The 14,653-nt window shown below is 40.7% G+C and overlaps 1 protein-coding gene across 7 annotated transcripts in view; it reads left to right on the forward strand.

Annotated features, from left to right (window-relative positions):
* Positions 1-14,653, forward strand: part of FARSB (phenylalanyl-tRNA synthetase subunit beta) — an 82,877-nt gene that overhangs the window by 12,912 nt on the left and 55,312 nt on the right. For all 7 annotated transcript variants that reach the window (XR_006962603.1, XR_006962604.1, XM_047082323.1 and 4 more), the window contains 4 exons: positions 4,393-4,448; positions 7,354-7,508; positions 9,515-9,584; positions 10,195-10,310. Coding sequence is in view for 5 of the 7 variants with exons in the window: in XM_047082323.1 (XP_046938279.1) it covers positions 4,393-4,448; positions 7,354-7,508; positions 9,515-9,584; positions 10,195-10,310 (397 nt within the window). In the remaining 2 variants the exon portion in view is untranslated. The remainder of the gene's footprint in view (positions 1-4,392; positions 4,449-7,353; positions 7,509-9,514; positions 9,585-10,194; positions 10,311-14,653) is intronic.

Below are 14,653 nucleotides of genomic sequence, written 5' to 3' on the forward strand. Positions count from 1 at the left end.
TATTAGTCTTCCTCACTTTTTATTCTCAGATATTCAGTCTTTTGTATGCACATTCTATTTTTTTTCAGTCCTTCCAAGTTTTGCTTTTTGTCCTAAATTCCATTGTTTCTCCCTGTCACTGCCTTCACCATCTCTTTGCTTACCAAGGAGATTTCTCAAGCTGCTTTTGTTCTGGTCCTTTTCCTTCTCTGGGGCCGTTTTATCTCCTTAGTCTACCTTTTTATCACTTTTCTGCTCAGGTGTGTTCCTTTTGCCACAGTTAACATTTTCTTGTTAACTGATTTATTATCACCGTTCGGTTCTGCTCCTGCTCTGCCTTGGTGTGACTGCTGACGGGACTGTCAGAGCCACCTGTATATGTCCTACAAACCTCTAAGGGGTAGTCACTTAGATGTGTCGTTTTGTTAGAATTATGAATCACAATTTTGTTGTTTCGAAGCACGTGAAATACAGCGGATAGGAATAAAACAAATTGTATAATGAGGCATTGAAAGATGCAGTGTTTTAACGGTTCTAAACTAAATGGTTACTGATCAAATTGTTTTCTATTGCTGCATAATAAATTACCCCCCACATTAGCAGCTTAAGATGGTCGTGTGTTTTATGGTTTCTGAGGGTCCAGGAGTGAGGAGTGGCTCAGTTGGGTGGTTCTGGCTCTGGATGTCTCATATGTTGTCCTAAGGGTGCCAGGTCTGTAGTCCTCTCTCCAGGCCTAACTGGGGTTGGAGAATCTAATTCCAAGTTCACTCAAGTGGTTGTTGGCAGGCCTCTGTTCTTCGCACACGTTTGGCCAGAGACTTCAGTGCCTCTCGCTAGGACTGCTTGCAATATGGTGGCTTGTTTGTCCCAGAGCGAGAGGTCCCAAGAGAGCAGGTAGTTGAGTGTTCAGAGTGATAGAAGCACATGTCAGAAGTGACATGCCATCCCTTCTCATATTCTTTAGGTCACACAGACCATTTCACAGTGTGGAAGGTGACTACACAAGAGTATGAATACCAGGAGGCGGGTAGTTTTGGAGGCTGACTGCCAGTCTGCCCTCTGCCCCCTCCCCCCATGGTGATTCATGCTCCTCCCCCATACAAAACCTACTCACCCCTTCCCAAGGATTCTGGAAGTGTTATCCCATTACAGCAGCATCTCAAAATCCAGAATCTCCTCTAAATCACGGCCCGGTGTGGACAAGGTCTTCAGGTGTAGTTTCTTAAGTACAGCTGCTTGAATATAGTTTCTCTTGGTCTCAGAGACTAAAGAGATGATCTGCCCAGCCGACAGCTAACATCCAGGCATAGGAGGACCGCTCTGCACGTTCCTCGTCAAAGGGGAACATGGGAGACACATTCTGAAATTGAACTGGCACGTGTTCGGCTCTCTTGATGAGGTTTCAAGGCCTGGGATCCTTCTCCATGGCTCTCAGCCCTACCCTCTGGGCTCTTGGCTGCGCTCTCTGAGTGATCCTATTTTTACGGGGGAAAGAAAGCACGTGTCTTACATCCGATTAGTTCTCTCTACTACTTGCCAGTAGCCTTTTGACGGTTCAGAGACTTCATTTTGTCCTCTCTCTGTCCCTTTCAGCTCAAGCTTGTGATGTTTCTGCCTATATATTTCTTTTAAAAACTTTGTGGGTCTTCAGTGAGTTTTGCTAGTTTCCATTTCATTAGTGAGAAGCCATCGCACTCACAAATTTCTGAAATAAGGTGTTTTGTACCTTGGATTTGTACTGATACAGGGCCCTTGATTAAGCTCAGTTGTGTGACTGAACTTGTGAGGCACACCTTAATTGATAGTGCCTTTTTTCTGAATGAATAGTACCTTTGATCTTTCTGAGTCTTAAGAGTTTACAGTCATATCCTTGATTTCATCTTTGGACCACGCTTTCCTGGCAATGCTCTGGATTTACTGTTTGCTCAGAAGTCATTTCTTTAGTTTAGTACCATTTTACACCTTAGGAGACTGAATTTTTAAAACTGTCAAGTCCTGGCTCCTTTTTAATGGCCTTTACTTTGTCTCTTCTCTCATAAACAGCAAGAAAAAAAACAAGCGACACCTACAGCACTGGTTGGGAATCTTAGTTACATCACCTAGTTGAGTAGGTACATTTTCTACAGTCTGCATAACCGGGTAATAGCATTGCTAAACTTTTGCCTTTACGTAAAAAGGATTCCCCTTTGCCAGTTTCTAGTAACACTGCCTCAGGTTCCTCCATATGCTCACCTGTATCCTATTAAAGACTATGAGGCTTCTTGTTACAGGCACTTGAGGTTTTGATTTACACTTGCCTCAAAGCCTACCTCCTGGTTCCAAAGCCATATTCCCACATTTTCCCCGTTTTGTTCTGGCATCACTCCACTTCCAGGGACTGAAGTCTGTATTCTCTATCCCTGCATAATGAATTACCTCAGTATGCAGTACTGTAAAACAAGTGGTGGTTATTTCCCAGTTGTGTGTGTGTGTGTGTGTGTGTGTGTGTGTTTAATTTTAGTTAACATACAGTGCAGTAGTGATTCATCACTTAACATACAACACCCAGTGCTCATCACAAGTGTCTTCCTTGGTACCCATCACCGGTCTAGCCCATCTCCCTATTTCACAGTTTTTTGAGAGAGGGATGGAGGAGTGGCTTAGCTGGGGGGTTCTAGCTCTGGGTCTCTGACCAGGTTGCCGGCAAGATGTCAGCTGGGCCTGCAGTCGTCTCCGTCCAGGCTTGGCTGCCTGAAGAGTATGCTCCCGGGATCACTCATGTGATTGCTTCAGACCTCAGTCTACACAAGGGCATGAATACCAGGAGGTACAGATCACTGGGGACATCTGTTGTTCTTCGCCCCAGTTAACGGTACCCACACGGGAGACCTGGGGGTCCTAGACTCTTCCTGCTCTCACCTCCCGCCTCCCATCCAGTCACTGAGCCGTGCAGATCCTGCTTCTTTGACCTTTCCCACATTCTTCCTTCCTCATACCCACCGCCACTCCTTTAGTCAGGCCCTCACTGTGCCTCACTTGTACTGTTAGGGAAACCTCCCTGCTCCAATCCACCCACCACCTTGCTGCCGTCCTTTAAAGTGCAGATCTGATCCTGCTTTTGCCCAGCGCAAAATCCTTCCGTGTAACCCCCACCGCCTACAGGCAGGACAGAGCAAGTCCCTTGGCATGTTGTGAGTTCTTTTACTTGTTGCGTCGAATTTCTTCCTGACCGGAACCTTAGGCTTCATCCATATTGAACTTTTCCAAATTTGCCATGCTCTTGTCCCACTCCTCACGGTCTCTGCCTAATGAACTCATCCTTTCTGTGAAGCCTTAGCTGACTTTAAGTGGATAAGGACCTTCTTCGTGCCACCTCCGTACCTTGCACTTAACTATATTTATGCATCTGATTTCTTTATAGAGGAGTAAGTAGTAGGAATTGTTTTATTTTTGTAGCCTTGGCACCTGGTATAGCCACCTGCCACGTAGTAGGTTCTTGTAAATGTTGAACTGAAGTTCATTGTCAAGATCAGAATCTTCAGACCAGCTTTTCACTAGAATATACTGGTAGTGACGGTTTGTGTTCAATTTTTGATAACAAGAAAGTCCCTCAAAATGCTGTATGAGGTAGTAGAGTGATGTAGAATGTAACTAAGGAAGAGAACCGTTAATTGTTGCAGACCTAGTACGTTTTAGGGTGCTGTGGCAGGTCTGTTACCTGCATAATAATGTTGAAAACTTTCCCAGAGTTCCTGCTATAAATAAATGGCTGTAAAATGCTACTTTATGGATGAGGTCTAGGAGTCAGGAAGTTTACATAAGGTGCCAGCTCTTAGAACCAGGAAGTGGAGTCGTCAAACTCTGGCCCGGCTAGCCGGGCGCAAGGCCTCAGGATTTTAAAGGATAGGACTTACGTGACATTATCCCATTGTGTTGGATCTGTGTTTCGGAGCCCACTTTACATTTGATCCCTACCCAAACTTCCCAGTGCAGGTAACCTAATTCTCTAGTTGATATTAAATGAATCAGCCCTTAAATAGTCATTTGTTTTTAATATTTTTTGTCACTTTTGTTTTTTTATTATTTTTTTTTCAACGTTTATTTATTTTTTTGGGGACAGAGAGAGACAGAGCATGAACAGGGGAGGGGCAGGGAGGGAGACACAGAATCGGAAACAGGCTCCAGGCTCTGAGCCATCAGCCCAGAGCCCGACACGGGGCTCGAACTCACGGACCGCGAGATCGTGACCTGGCTGAAGTCGGACGCTTAACCGACTGCGCCACCCAGGCGCCCCTCACTTTTGGTTTTAAAATGGTGCTGATGCCTGATATTTCATATGCTTGGTGTAAGGCAGTTTTAAAAGAAAATGCAGTTTATATACTACTCCCATTTAAGCTGAACAAATTAAAATTAGCAATCTCCTTTTTTTTCCAGCTGACGAAGAATTTGATGAACTGTGTTTTGAATTTGGTCTGGAACTTGATGAAATTGTATGTATTGAATATTTTTTCAATAGTTTGTGTATAAGCGCATTTTGCAGAGGCCTACTGTATTTTGTTACCTTACGGTTAGACTGACATGGAATATTTGTGGGCTATGGTGATTGCTGTGTTCTTGGTGTTAAGGGGCTAAGCTTCAGTTCTAAGAGAGTCTGTTGCTTTCTTTAAAATCTCAGAGAGGGTTTCCATGTTACATTGTCACCTAAAGTTATTGGGCTAATGCTGGGGAGACGGATAGACCATCTCGAGTAACCCCAGAATGAGGCTGTGCTCCTTTGCAGTGTGGTGCCTTTTTATAAATTATGGAAAGAGGCCTGGGGAGCGATGGAAACGTTACTTTAGCCAGAGTTTATGTCTCACTGGCCTGTGGTTCCCCCTACTTCTCTTCCTCTGCCCTACCGTACCTTCCTCTCTTCCTGTGTAACCAATATTAATTCATTCCTCACTCGTTACTGTATACATTGGCCTTGTAAAATGATCTTCTGTTTTTTGAAGGGCTGCCTGTAAAAATCATTATGAAGCATATCCCTAGTCTTTCAATTATTAAATAATTATTAAATTAGTATAATAAAATATTAATAAAAACATCAAATATTACTATAATATTTAAACATTGAAAATTAGATAACATATTTGCAAAATATATTACTCATGATCATGTAACAGACATTGTATTTATAACTAAAATGATTTAATATTTCTCTTGTAATTAGTGTTATTTTTTTCTTACACCTTTTATCTTCTTGATCTCTGCAGTGTTACAACACTGTGAGGCTAAATCTTTAGGCTGACATAATGTAAATTGATTTGCCTTGTTTTTTCTGCTGCTTTAACTGATGTTACAGGAAACCTTTGTTTTGTTAATGAGCATCTCTTTGCTTGAAGTTGACTGAGATTTTTCTGTTAAATTGCTGTGATAATTACACTTGGCTTATGTTTGAGGCTGTGTTATATCTAAGCATTGGACTGGATATCAGAGAATCTGAGTAATAGGTTAAGCTCCCACATTCACTAGCTGGGTAACCACTGACAATTAAATTACATCGCTTCTCTGGGCCTTCTTCTCATGTGTGAAATAAGGGCTGGACTATACGATTGATGTAGACCCCTTCCAGCTCTGAAATTTCTGTGGTCTTTGATTTCAGTAAGATTTTTATTAGCCCTCACAGACCCAGTCTTCACATACAGTCGTAGCATGATCTGAGATCCTGAAATGAAAGATTTAAGCTGGTGTCTTTTTTGCAAAGGGGGTAGGCCTTTTTTCTGTAATTCAGAGGTCTTCATTTCTCTGCTTCCCACATTTTCTCCCCTTTTTCATAAGGGTCCTTTCTGAAATGCCACATCTCCTATGATGGGGGAGATAAGAACGCAACATGAAAGGAGGCAGAGGGAGGAGGAAGAATTAGAATTTAAATAGAGCTCGATCAAAGGGGGTCAATGAAATTGCTGTTTATTTTTTAAATTGAAGTATAATTAACATGCAGTATCTTATTTCAGGTGTACACCATAGTAATTCTTATCTTTCTTGACAGTGGTTTATCTTTAAGAATATCTGTTACTGGGGCACCTGGGTGGCTCAGTCGGTTAATCGTCTGACTTGATTTCAGCTCAGGTCATGATCTCACGGTTCGTGAGTTCAAGCCCCACATCAGGCTCCATGCTATCCGTGAGGAGCCTGCTTAGGATTCTCTCTCTCTCTCTCTCTCTCTCTCTCTCTCTCTCTCTCTCTCCATCTCTCTCTTTCTCCATCTCTCTCTCTCTGCCCCTCTCCCACTTGCTCTCTCAAAATAAATAAACTTAAAAAAAATTTAAATCTGTTATTATCTGCTGTAATGTGGCATTTGAGATATTCTAAGCTTTTGGCCACTGTATTAAAATTATTTTAGTGGTATTTCTTCTCTCTTCTCTCTCTTGGTTGCTTTATTCTTGCTGCTCCGTACCTTTTCTGTCATTAGATTGCTTCCCGTTGTGTCTGTAATCTCTTCTCATTTGTACCACAGCTTCTCATCGCTTCATACTTTTTTGTTTTTGTTTTATTTTTTATTTTATTTTTTTGAAAATATTTATTTTTGAGACAGAGAGAGACAGAGCGTGAGCAGGGGAGGGGCAGAGAGAGAGGGAGACACAGATTCTGAAGGAGGCTCCAGGCTCTGAGCCATTAGCACAGAGCCCGACGCGGGGCTCGAACTCACGGACCGCGAGATCGTGACCTGGCTGAAGTCGGACGCTCAACCGACTGCGCCACCCAGGTGCCCCTGTTTGTTTTTTTTGTTTTTTTTTTTAATATTACTCTCATTCACATGGGTGCCTACTGGATTTAGCTTTGAGAGTCATTATAAGCCCTATTTCTTTTACTTGGTGAATCATCTTGACTTTGCCTCTTTGGCACTTTTCGTTGTTGTTGCCCTCCGTACTTGGTGATGGTGTTATTTTCTTTTAAATCCAGGGTGGGCAAACTTTTTTTGTAAAGGGCCAGATAGTAGCCTTGTAGGTGGTGTAGTCTCTGTCACAACTCAGCTGTTGCAGTATGTAAGTCACAATAGGTGAGATATAAACAGATGGTCCTGGTGATGTTCCATTAAAACTTTATTTACAAAAACAGGTGGCAGGCATGATAATGGCCAGTGGGCCATAGTTTGCTGACCCTTGCTTCAGATGAATTAGTGCTGTTCTGGAATGACTGAGGATGCTAGATGTCAGAACTCAGCAAAAATTGGAGTATTTTCTGGTGCTGTGATTGTAACACTTAATACTTTTATTTTTGTTGCAAATATAATAAACACATTTTACTGCCGAAAAGAACATGTATAATGTCGTTACTACTTTATAGCACTGATTACTACTTTTTCAGAAGAGTTAACATTTATTTCACTTTATTTTTTGGGGCTTGTTTTAGACTTCTGAGAAAGAAATCATAAGTAAGGAACAAGGTAATGAAAAGGCGGAGGGAGCCTCTGATGTTGTTCTTTACAAAATTGATGTCCCTGCCAATAGATATGATCTTCTTTGTTTGGAAGGATTGGTTCGAGGACTTCAAGTCTTCAAAGAAAGGTAAGAAAATGTTTAGTAAATACTTTGCTAAGTTAGGTTTCGTTTGCCTGTCATTATCAGCAACCCTGTTTAAGTCTTCAGAAAAAGAGTTGTGGGACAGGTACACAGCATTGGGGCTGCATAGAGAGAGGCTTGGAGAGGAAGATTCATGCAGATTATAGCCATCTGAAAATTTGCATATTGAGTCCTAGCCTTTTATTTTGGGAACATATTTAAAACTGGAGTGGCTAATGATTTTATGGTTTCTTAAAATTTTTAGTGGGTTCATGTGCATTTCCTCAGTAATTCAGTTGAAGGAGACGTTGGGAGGAAAGTAGAGGTGTCAAACCTTGATACGCTGTTTGCTTAAGAACTCTAAGAAGACTCAGGAGTGGAGCTTCCTAACTGGAAAACTGAAAGTCTTGTGATGGCTGTCTGACCGTGGGCAAGTTAATTGGCCTCTCTGATTTTAGTCTCCTAGTTTAGGATGGATATTTTTAAGTCCCCTTCCAACTACTCATGTAATGAATACAGAAAGTAATGAATATACAAAGTGAAAAAGAGGTGAAACAGTAACAGCTATCAAAAATAATTATTTTTGGTTTTGATTACGTATGTATTATTTGGTTAGCTGCAAAAGAATAAGAGCCTCTGGCCGGTGGGCTAGATTCTACAACTGTGAGGTTTCAGATGACTGATGGGTGTGGGTGAAAGGGTGATGATGAGGCATTTGGTTTAGATGGTTAAAATTTGGAGGGTGACTCCATTCATTCTCTCTGCATGACAGATCCTCTTATTTTAGGATCAGGGATGATCCCTTAGAGTGCATTTTCCAAATCTGCTTGATTAGAATTTTCTACTCTTAGCAGGCACCTCATGTGATACTTAACGATCAGACAAAATTAGGAGAGTGACTTGCTGCTCAGAGTGTGGTCTGTGGACCAGCGTACTCTCTCTCACCTGAGAGTTGTTAGAACTGCAGAATCTCAGCTTGTCCTCAAGACCTGTTGAATCACTCTGTGGTTTAACAAATTCCCCACTTGACTATAAGCGAGTTAAGGTTTGAGAAGTACTGATTAAAACAGTAGTTCCCAATCTCTTATAAGAATTACCTGGACTGTGCCTTCAAAATATACCATTTACCAGGCCTTTCCTTGAATATCCTGATTCAGTACATCCAGATGGAACCAGGCAATCTGTATTTTTTTTAAAGTTTGTTTATTTTGGCAGAGCTATAGTGTGTGCAAGTGAGCAGAAGTGGGGAAGGGGCAGAGAGAGAGAGAGAGAGAGACAGAGAACTCCAAGCAGGCTCCCGGCTGTCAGTGTGGAGCCTGATGTGGGGCTTGAACTCATGAACCATGAGATCATGACCTGAGCTGAAACCCAGAGTTGGATGCTCAACCGACAGAGCCACCTAGGCTCCCCAGGCAATTTTTTTTTTTAACATTTTTTTTTTCAACGTTTGTTTATTTTTGAGAGAGAGAATGTGTGGAGGAGGGTCAGAGAGGAAAACAGAGGATCCAAAGTGGGAGAGGTCCTGACAGCAGACAGCCTGATACAGGGCTCAGACTCACGGACTGTGAGATCATGACCTGAGCCCAGGTCAGACGGTTAACTGACTGAGCCACCCAGGGGCCCCAGCAATCTGTATTTTTAATAAACCCTATTTTTCCTAGAGGTTCAGAATCTCATGGTTGGAATAAAGCTTAAAGGTTATTGAATCTAGTCCTTCAGCTGATGTAAATGCCCCCCTTCCCCCCTACCCCCCCATGGTTGCTTAGTGTTTTCTAGCCTCTGCTGATCCTGCATTAGTAGGGCTCCCCTATATCTAGGGCATCCTATACCATTTTTGGACCACTTTAAATGTTAGAAAGTTTGCTTTTTGTTTTGATATTCAGCCTAAATTTGATTTTCTTTAACTTCAGCCAGTTGTCCTAGATCTATTCATTTTATATACTTTTACACAGACTACAGCTGATGAAATGGTTTGGTGAAAAATGGGCAAGTTTGTTTTAATTGCCTTTTAGGATAAAGGCTCCAGTGTATAAACGGGTAACACCTAATGGAGAAATCCAGAAATTGATCATCACAGAGGAGGTAATAAAGATAAATTCTTATTTTCCTTCTTAAAAAATTTCCTTGGTGTATATATTTATAAGGTGGGGAGGAAAATGAAACAAAGCTGACCCTCTGCCAAATATAATTTTCTTTGATCATTTGCTAAAAATGGACGTATATTTAGCCTCTAGCTCTTAAAAACTGTCAGTTTGTTCCCTTTCATTTCTCAGTAACAGCAAAGCATCAGTTTTCCTGAATAATTTTGGAAAATAACACCCATGTGTTTATTTAAAGTACTTTGAGATATAATTGTTTAAGTTGTGATACATTAATAAAATTTACAGAAACTTTGAGGGGACATCACCTTGGTAAAAACATCAACTATGAGAAAACTACTTAAAAACACTAATTTTTTCTCAGTTATTTAGTAAATTTTCAGAAATTTTGCTGACATGTAAATTCCATGAGAATGACGACTTTGTCTCTTGTCACCACTCTATCTTGGATTGAATGAATATATGAATATACATGTTATACATGTTTGCGAATTTGTGATAGTATCGAGAGTGCAGCTAACTTTGTTTTACAAGACGTTATTACAAAGAAAGGCCCTAGTCTGGACTCTATCTAACGGCCTGATGCACTGCAGACGGCAAGAATACGCCCTTATGCTGTGGCTGCGGTTCTCCGGAATATCAAGTTCACTAAAGATCGATACGACAGCTTCATTGAACTTCAGGAGAAACTACATCAGAACATTTGCAGGTTTGTCGTTGCCTCTTCTGTCCTCCTTACCTTCCTCTGTCCCTTCCCTCCTCTTTTTCCTTTTTACCCCTTTCTCTCTCTCTCTCTCTCTCTCTCTCTCTCTACCCCCCCTTCCCTCCCTCCTTCCTTTCTTCTTCTGCAGATTTTTTCAAAGCGTTTCTAAATTAATCTGTGAGAGTAACAAGTTTAAATCTGCTTAGCTAAATTGCAATCAGTTTAGATTTTACCAGACAGCTATTTGTTACTGCTTATAAACAGTGCATAGATGGAGAAACAAGAGCTCTATTGGGAAAACTGTATGGAGAAGAAATATCTAGTCCTAGAGATTTCCTTGGTTTTTATGTTTGTGTTATTGTCGTTTGGTTCAAATTCTTAGTAGTGCATTATACTACTAAATGTTAAATGGTGGTAATTTGAAGTATGACCTGTCATTTTAAAATGGAAAAAATTTTGGCTTGATGTCTCTTCTTGAGTATAATTATAAATTTGACAGATGAAACTTGAGACTTCTAAGTAACTGAATTTTCTTACTTATTGGACATTACTGCTGATCATTTCCCATATGCTCCTTTAGCGCAGTGATCTTCAAACCTGTATAATTCCTGAACTCCTAAAGGTCAAGGAGGGTAACAGTGGGAGTCTTTGAACTAACTTCAGCATTTAAAAAATCCTAATGGAAGTAAATGATGTATTTACGGATAAAATCAAGCTTTAGCTAACATAGCAAGGTTTTTTTGTATTGGTCCTGAAATATATCAGCATATCTCATGCTGATCAAAAGGTATGATTAACAGTTAGAGATGTCTTGAATAAAAATAGAAAAATTTATTAATTGCGGTAATCGCAGTTTGGTAAACTGGAGACTAGAAGAGGCTTTTGTGTAAGTGATGGGGAAGGGGTGGAGGGGACCCTGGATGTTTTCTTCTGGGATGAAGTGTTTTAAAAATAAAACAGCAGTAGGTCTCTATTTCCAGAAACATCTTTGTTTATGTGGTAAAAGAAACTTTTTCAGTTTCTCAATATTCCCAGTTCTGCTGTAAAAATAGTCTGTGTGTTAGCTTGTTAATGTCATTATTAAGCAAAACAATAAGAATTTAAATATCTCAAATGAACAAAAGATTTCTGACCAGCATAGGTATAGCTAGTAAGTGGTTGAGCCCGATTATATGTTCTGGACATACTTTATTTGAAGAATCTATTTTTAACTAAATTGGAAGGCATTTCCTCACTTAATTCAGCTTTAACCTCTGTTTATGTGGTATTTCTGGGAATCCTGAGCTTTTTCTACCGGGAGAAATAAACTACATCCTGATACTCTGGTGTGCCAGTGTCCTTACCTGTCAGTAAATCTTAATTAACCTGCATGGGCTTTGGAAACTTTTTTTCAAGAAATACACTCATCTCATTTACATTATCAAATGTATTGGCATAAAGTGGTTCACGATGTTTTCTTAGAGAGAGAGAGAGAGAGAGTGTGTGTGGAGGAGGGGCAGATGGGGGAGAGAGAACATACCAAGCCGAGATGGGGCTGATCTCACGAATAAGGAGATCATGACCTGAGGGGAAATCCAGAGTAGCTTAACCGACTGAACCTCCCAGGTGCCCCTCTTAATGTCTGTAGTGATACCACCTTTTCATTCCTGTCTGTTCCCTTGATCACTGTGGCTGGAGGACCGATCGTATTGATCTAAAAAACCCAGCTTTTGGTTTTATTGCCTTTTCCCCTCTTTGATTAGGTTCTGTGTAGGGCAAACTGCTAATCCGGAGGCAAGACCTTTCTGTCTACTTGATCCCTTCCCACAGGAAACAGGTTTTCCGTCTGCACGGACACTGTTCTTCCAATAGTTCTTTCTCTGTCCTCGAGTAACTTCCTCACGTGTGTGCGCTGGTCAGTACTCAGCAGAACCCTTGAGGGGGTTCCTCTGCAGATGTCCAGGATTCTGATGGCCCTGTCCACTTCAGTACTGTTTCCGGTGAACTCCAGCAGTCTTGGTCTCCCCAGACTCCCCGTTACATACTCAGGAGTCTGCTGATCTCCAACCCTGTCCCCCTTCCCTGCCTTACAGCGTGGAAACCCCTCGAGGCAGTAAGCCGGGCAGTCGTGGGGCTCCCTTCATTGATTTGCTGTCTGTCAGGGATTGCCTTCACTGCCTCATGTCCAGGGCCACCCATGAAACAGTTTCCTGTGTTTTCCCCTTTTGTGGTTTCAGGCAAGACTGTAAATCTAGTGTGTTACTCCATCTTGGCCGGAAGTGTCCACTGAATTTTTACCTTTTTCATCTCTAGAATCCATTTGGTTTCTTAAACAAACCAAACTTTTTTTTATTTTTTTTTAATTTTTGAGAGAGAAACAGTATACACGCAGGGGAGGTGCGGAGAGAGAGGGAGACAGAATCCAAAGCAGGCCCTAGGCTCCGAGCTAACAGCAGCACCCTAAGTGGGGCTCTGACTCACTGACCATGGGATCATGATCCGAGCCGAAGTCAGATGCTCAACCCACTGAGCCACCCAGGTGCCCCCTCTTGGCTTCTTCTTAAGTGTTTCTTTCTTTTTTTTTATTTTTTTATTTTTTTCTGTTATTTCCTTTTCTGCTCCTTATGTGTATATTTTCCCCATAATTCTTGAACATTTTTTATGGTAGCAGCTTTAAAATTTGCATGGTGATTTGACAGTCTGGGTCATCTTAGCATTGGTTTTTACAGGCTGGTTTTTTGTCTAGAGTAGGAGTCCCATTTCCCTGTCTTTTGATTGCACATAGAATGTTATGTTATGGGTAAGGTTCTTGATTTTCTCTGAGGAGTGATTTTGTCTTGCCAGCAGAGACTTTTGAATACTTAGACTCAGATTCAAAACACTTAGCTAGGCGAGACCTCTGCAGTTGGCAACCACTGAATTTCCCACTCTGTTCTTTCAGCTCTCCCCTGCTTTTTCAGGGCAAGACTTTACAATTTTTGCCAGTATGATAGGGAAATCTTGATTTCTAACTTCTTTTTAGGTTGCATATTTTCATATATCTGGGATATATTTTGTGTCTTAAGGGGTGTCCTACTCCAGTTTTACACATTGTCCTGTATTTTCTTTTGAATAATTTTTGTAGTTCCTTCTGTGAGTGTATGTGTGTTTATCTCGTTTTTCCAAATGCATAGCTCTTTGATTCATATGGAATTTATTTTTTTGTGATGGGTTTGAAATCGAAATTTAGTGACCTTTTGTGGGGATACTCTTAGGATTAAGGAATCATTACTATCTTAAAAAAACACACACGGGGCGCCTGGGTGGCTCAGTCGTTGGGCGGCCGACTTCGGCTCAGGTCACGATCTCGCGGTCCGTGAGTTCGAGCCCCACGTCGGGCTCTGTGCTGACAGCTCAGAGCCTGGAGCCTGTTTCAGATTCTGTGTCTCCCTCTCTCTGACCCTCCCCCGTTCATGCTCTGTCTCTCTCTGTCTCAAAAATAAATAAACATTAAAAAAAAATTAAAAAAAAACAAAACACACACATGGACCTTCTTACACATGGATTTGAGTTAATGTATCTAAACTTATGGAACTGTGTATTACAACCTATGATATTTCTGGAGTTACTATCTTCTGGAAGCACATAACTCAGAGTAAAGTAACACTTCTTTGTGCTTGTTAACAGTTTTATTTCTTAAATTTCTTGTTACCTGTCTTGAAGGATGACCAAGATTTATTTCTTACAACTTTTGAAAACTATTTCACAGGTCATGTAATGTGGACCTTCATAAAATCCTTGATTGCCAATGCATTTTATCTGGTGTGTATATGCACTTATACATAAATACTAAAATATATTTGTATTTCCCTCTAAAACTAATTTTAAGAAGTCTTAAGAATGGCATACATTTTGACCAAGTTTCTTTTTGAATTGTCTTTCAGAAAGCTTAGAGCTAAATTTGTGACACTGTGTGCTAAGACTGTAGGCCTTTAGATTCTAAATTAGTATTAATATTGTTCCTGCCTCTGTTTTATATTCCTGTTTCTATTTCTTTCTCTCCTAATCTTGCTATAAATTCCTAAAATTTCCTTAAATCCTTTGCACATAAACTGTAGAACAAATGAAATTAATACCTTCTGAACTTCCCTTGCACATTAAATTTTAAATGTAATTCACAGTTATTTAATTTTTTCCCTTATTGAGGTCATACAGCTTTGTGACAGAAAATTAAGGAAAATATAGAAAAACCAAAAAACACAGCAGTTGGTAGTTTATTCTAATAAAACATTTGTTCACTTGAAGACCCAAAGAGGAGTTAAAAGAAAAAGGGTGTGTTCACTAATGTCCTAGTTAACACAGTACTTAGGAGAGCACTGCAGCAAGGAATC

Source organism: Lynx rufus, unplaced genomic scaffold (genome assembly GCF_022079265.1).
Source record: "Lynx rufus isolate CCGP_SWC_20201006 ecotype Redwood Valley unplaced genomic scaffold, mLynRuf1.p SCAF_2, whole genome shotgun sequence".
Classification (NCBI taxonomy): Eukaryota; Metazoa; Chordata; class Mammalia; order Carnivora; family Felidae; genus Lynx; species Lynx rufus.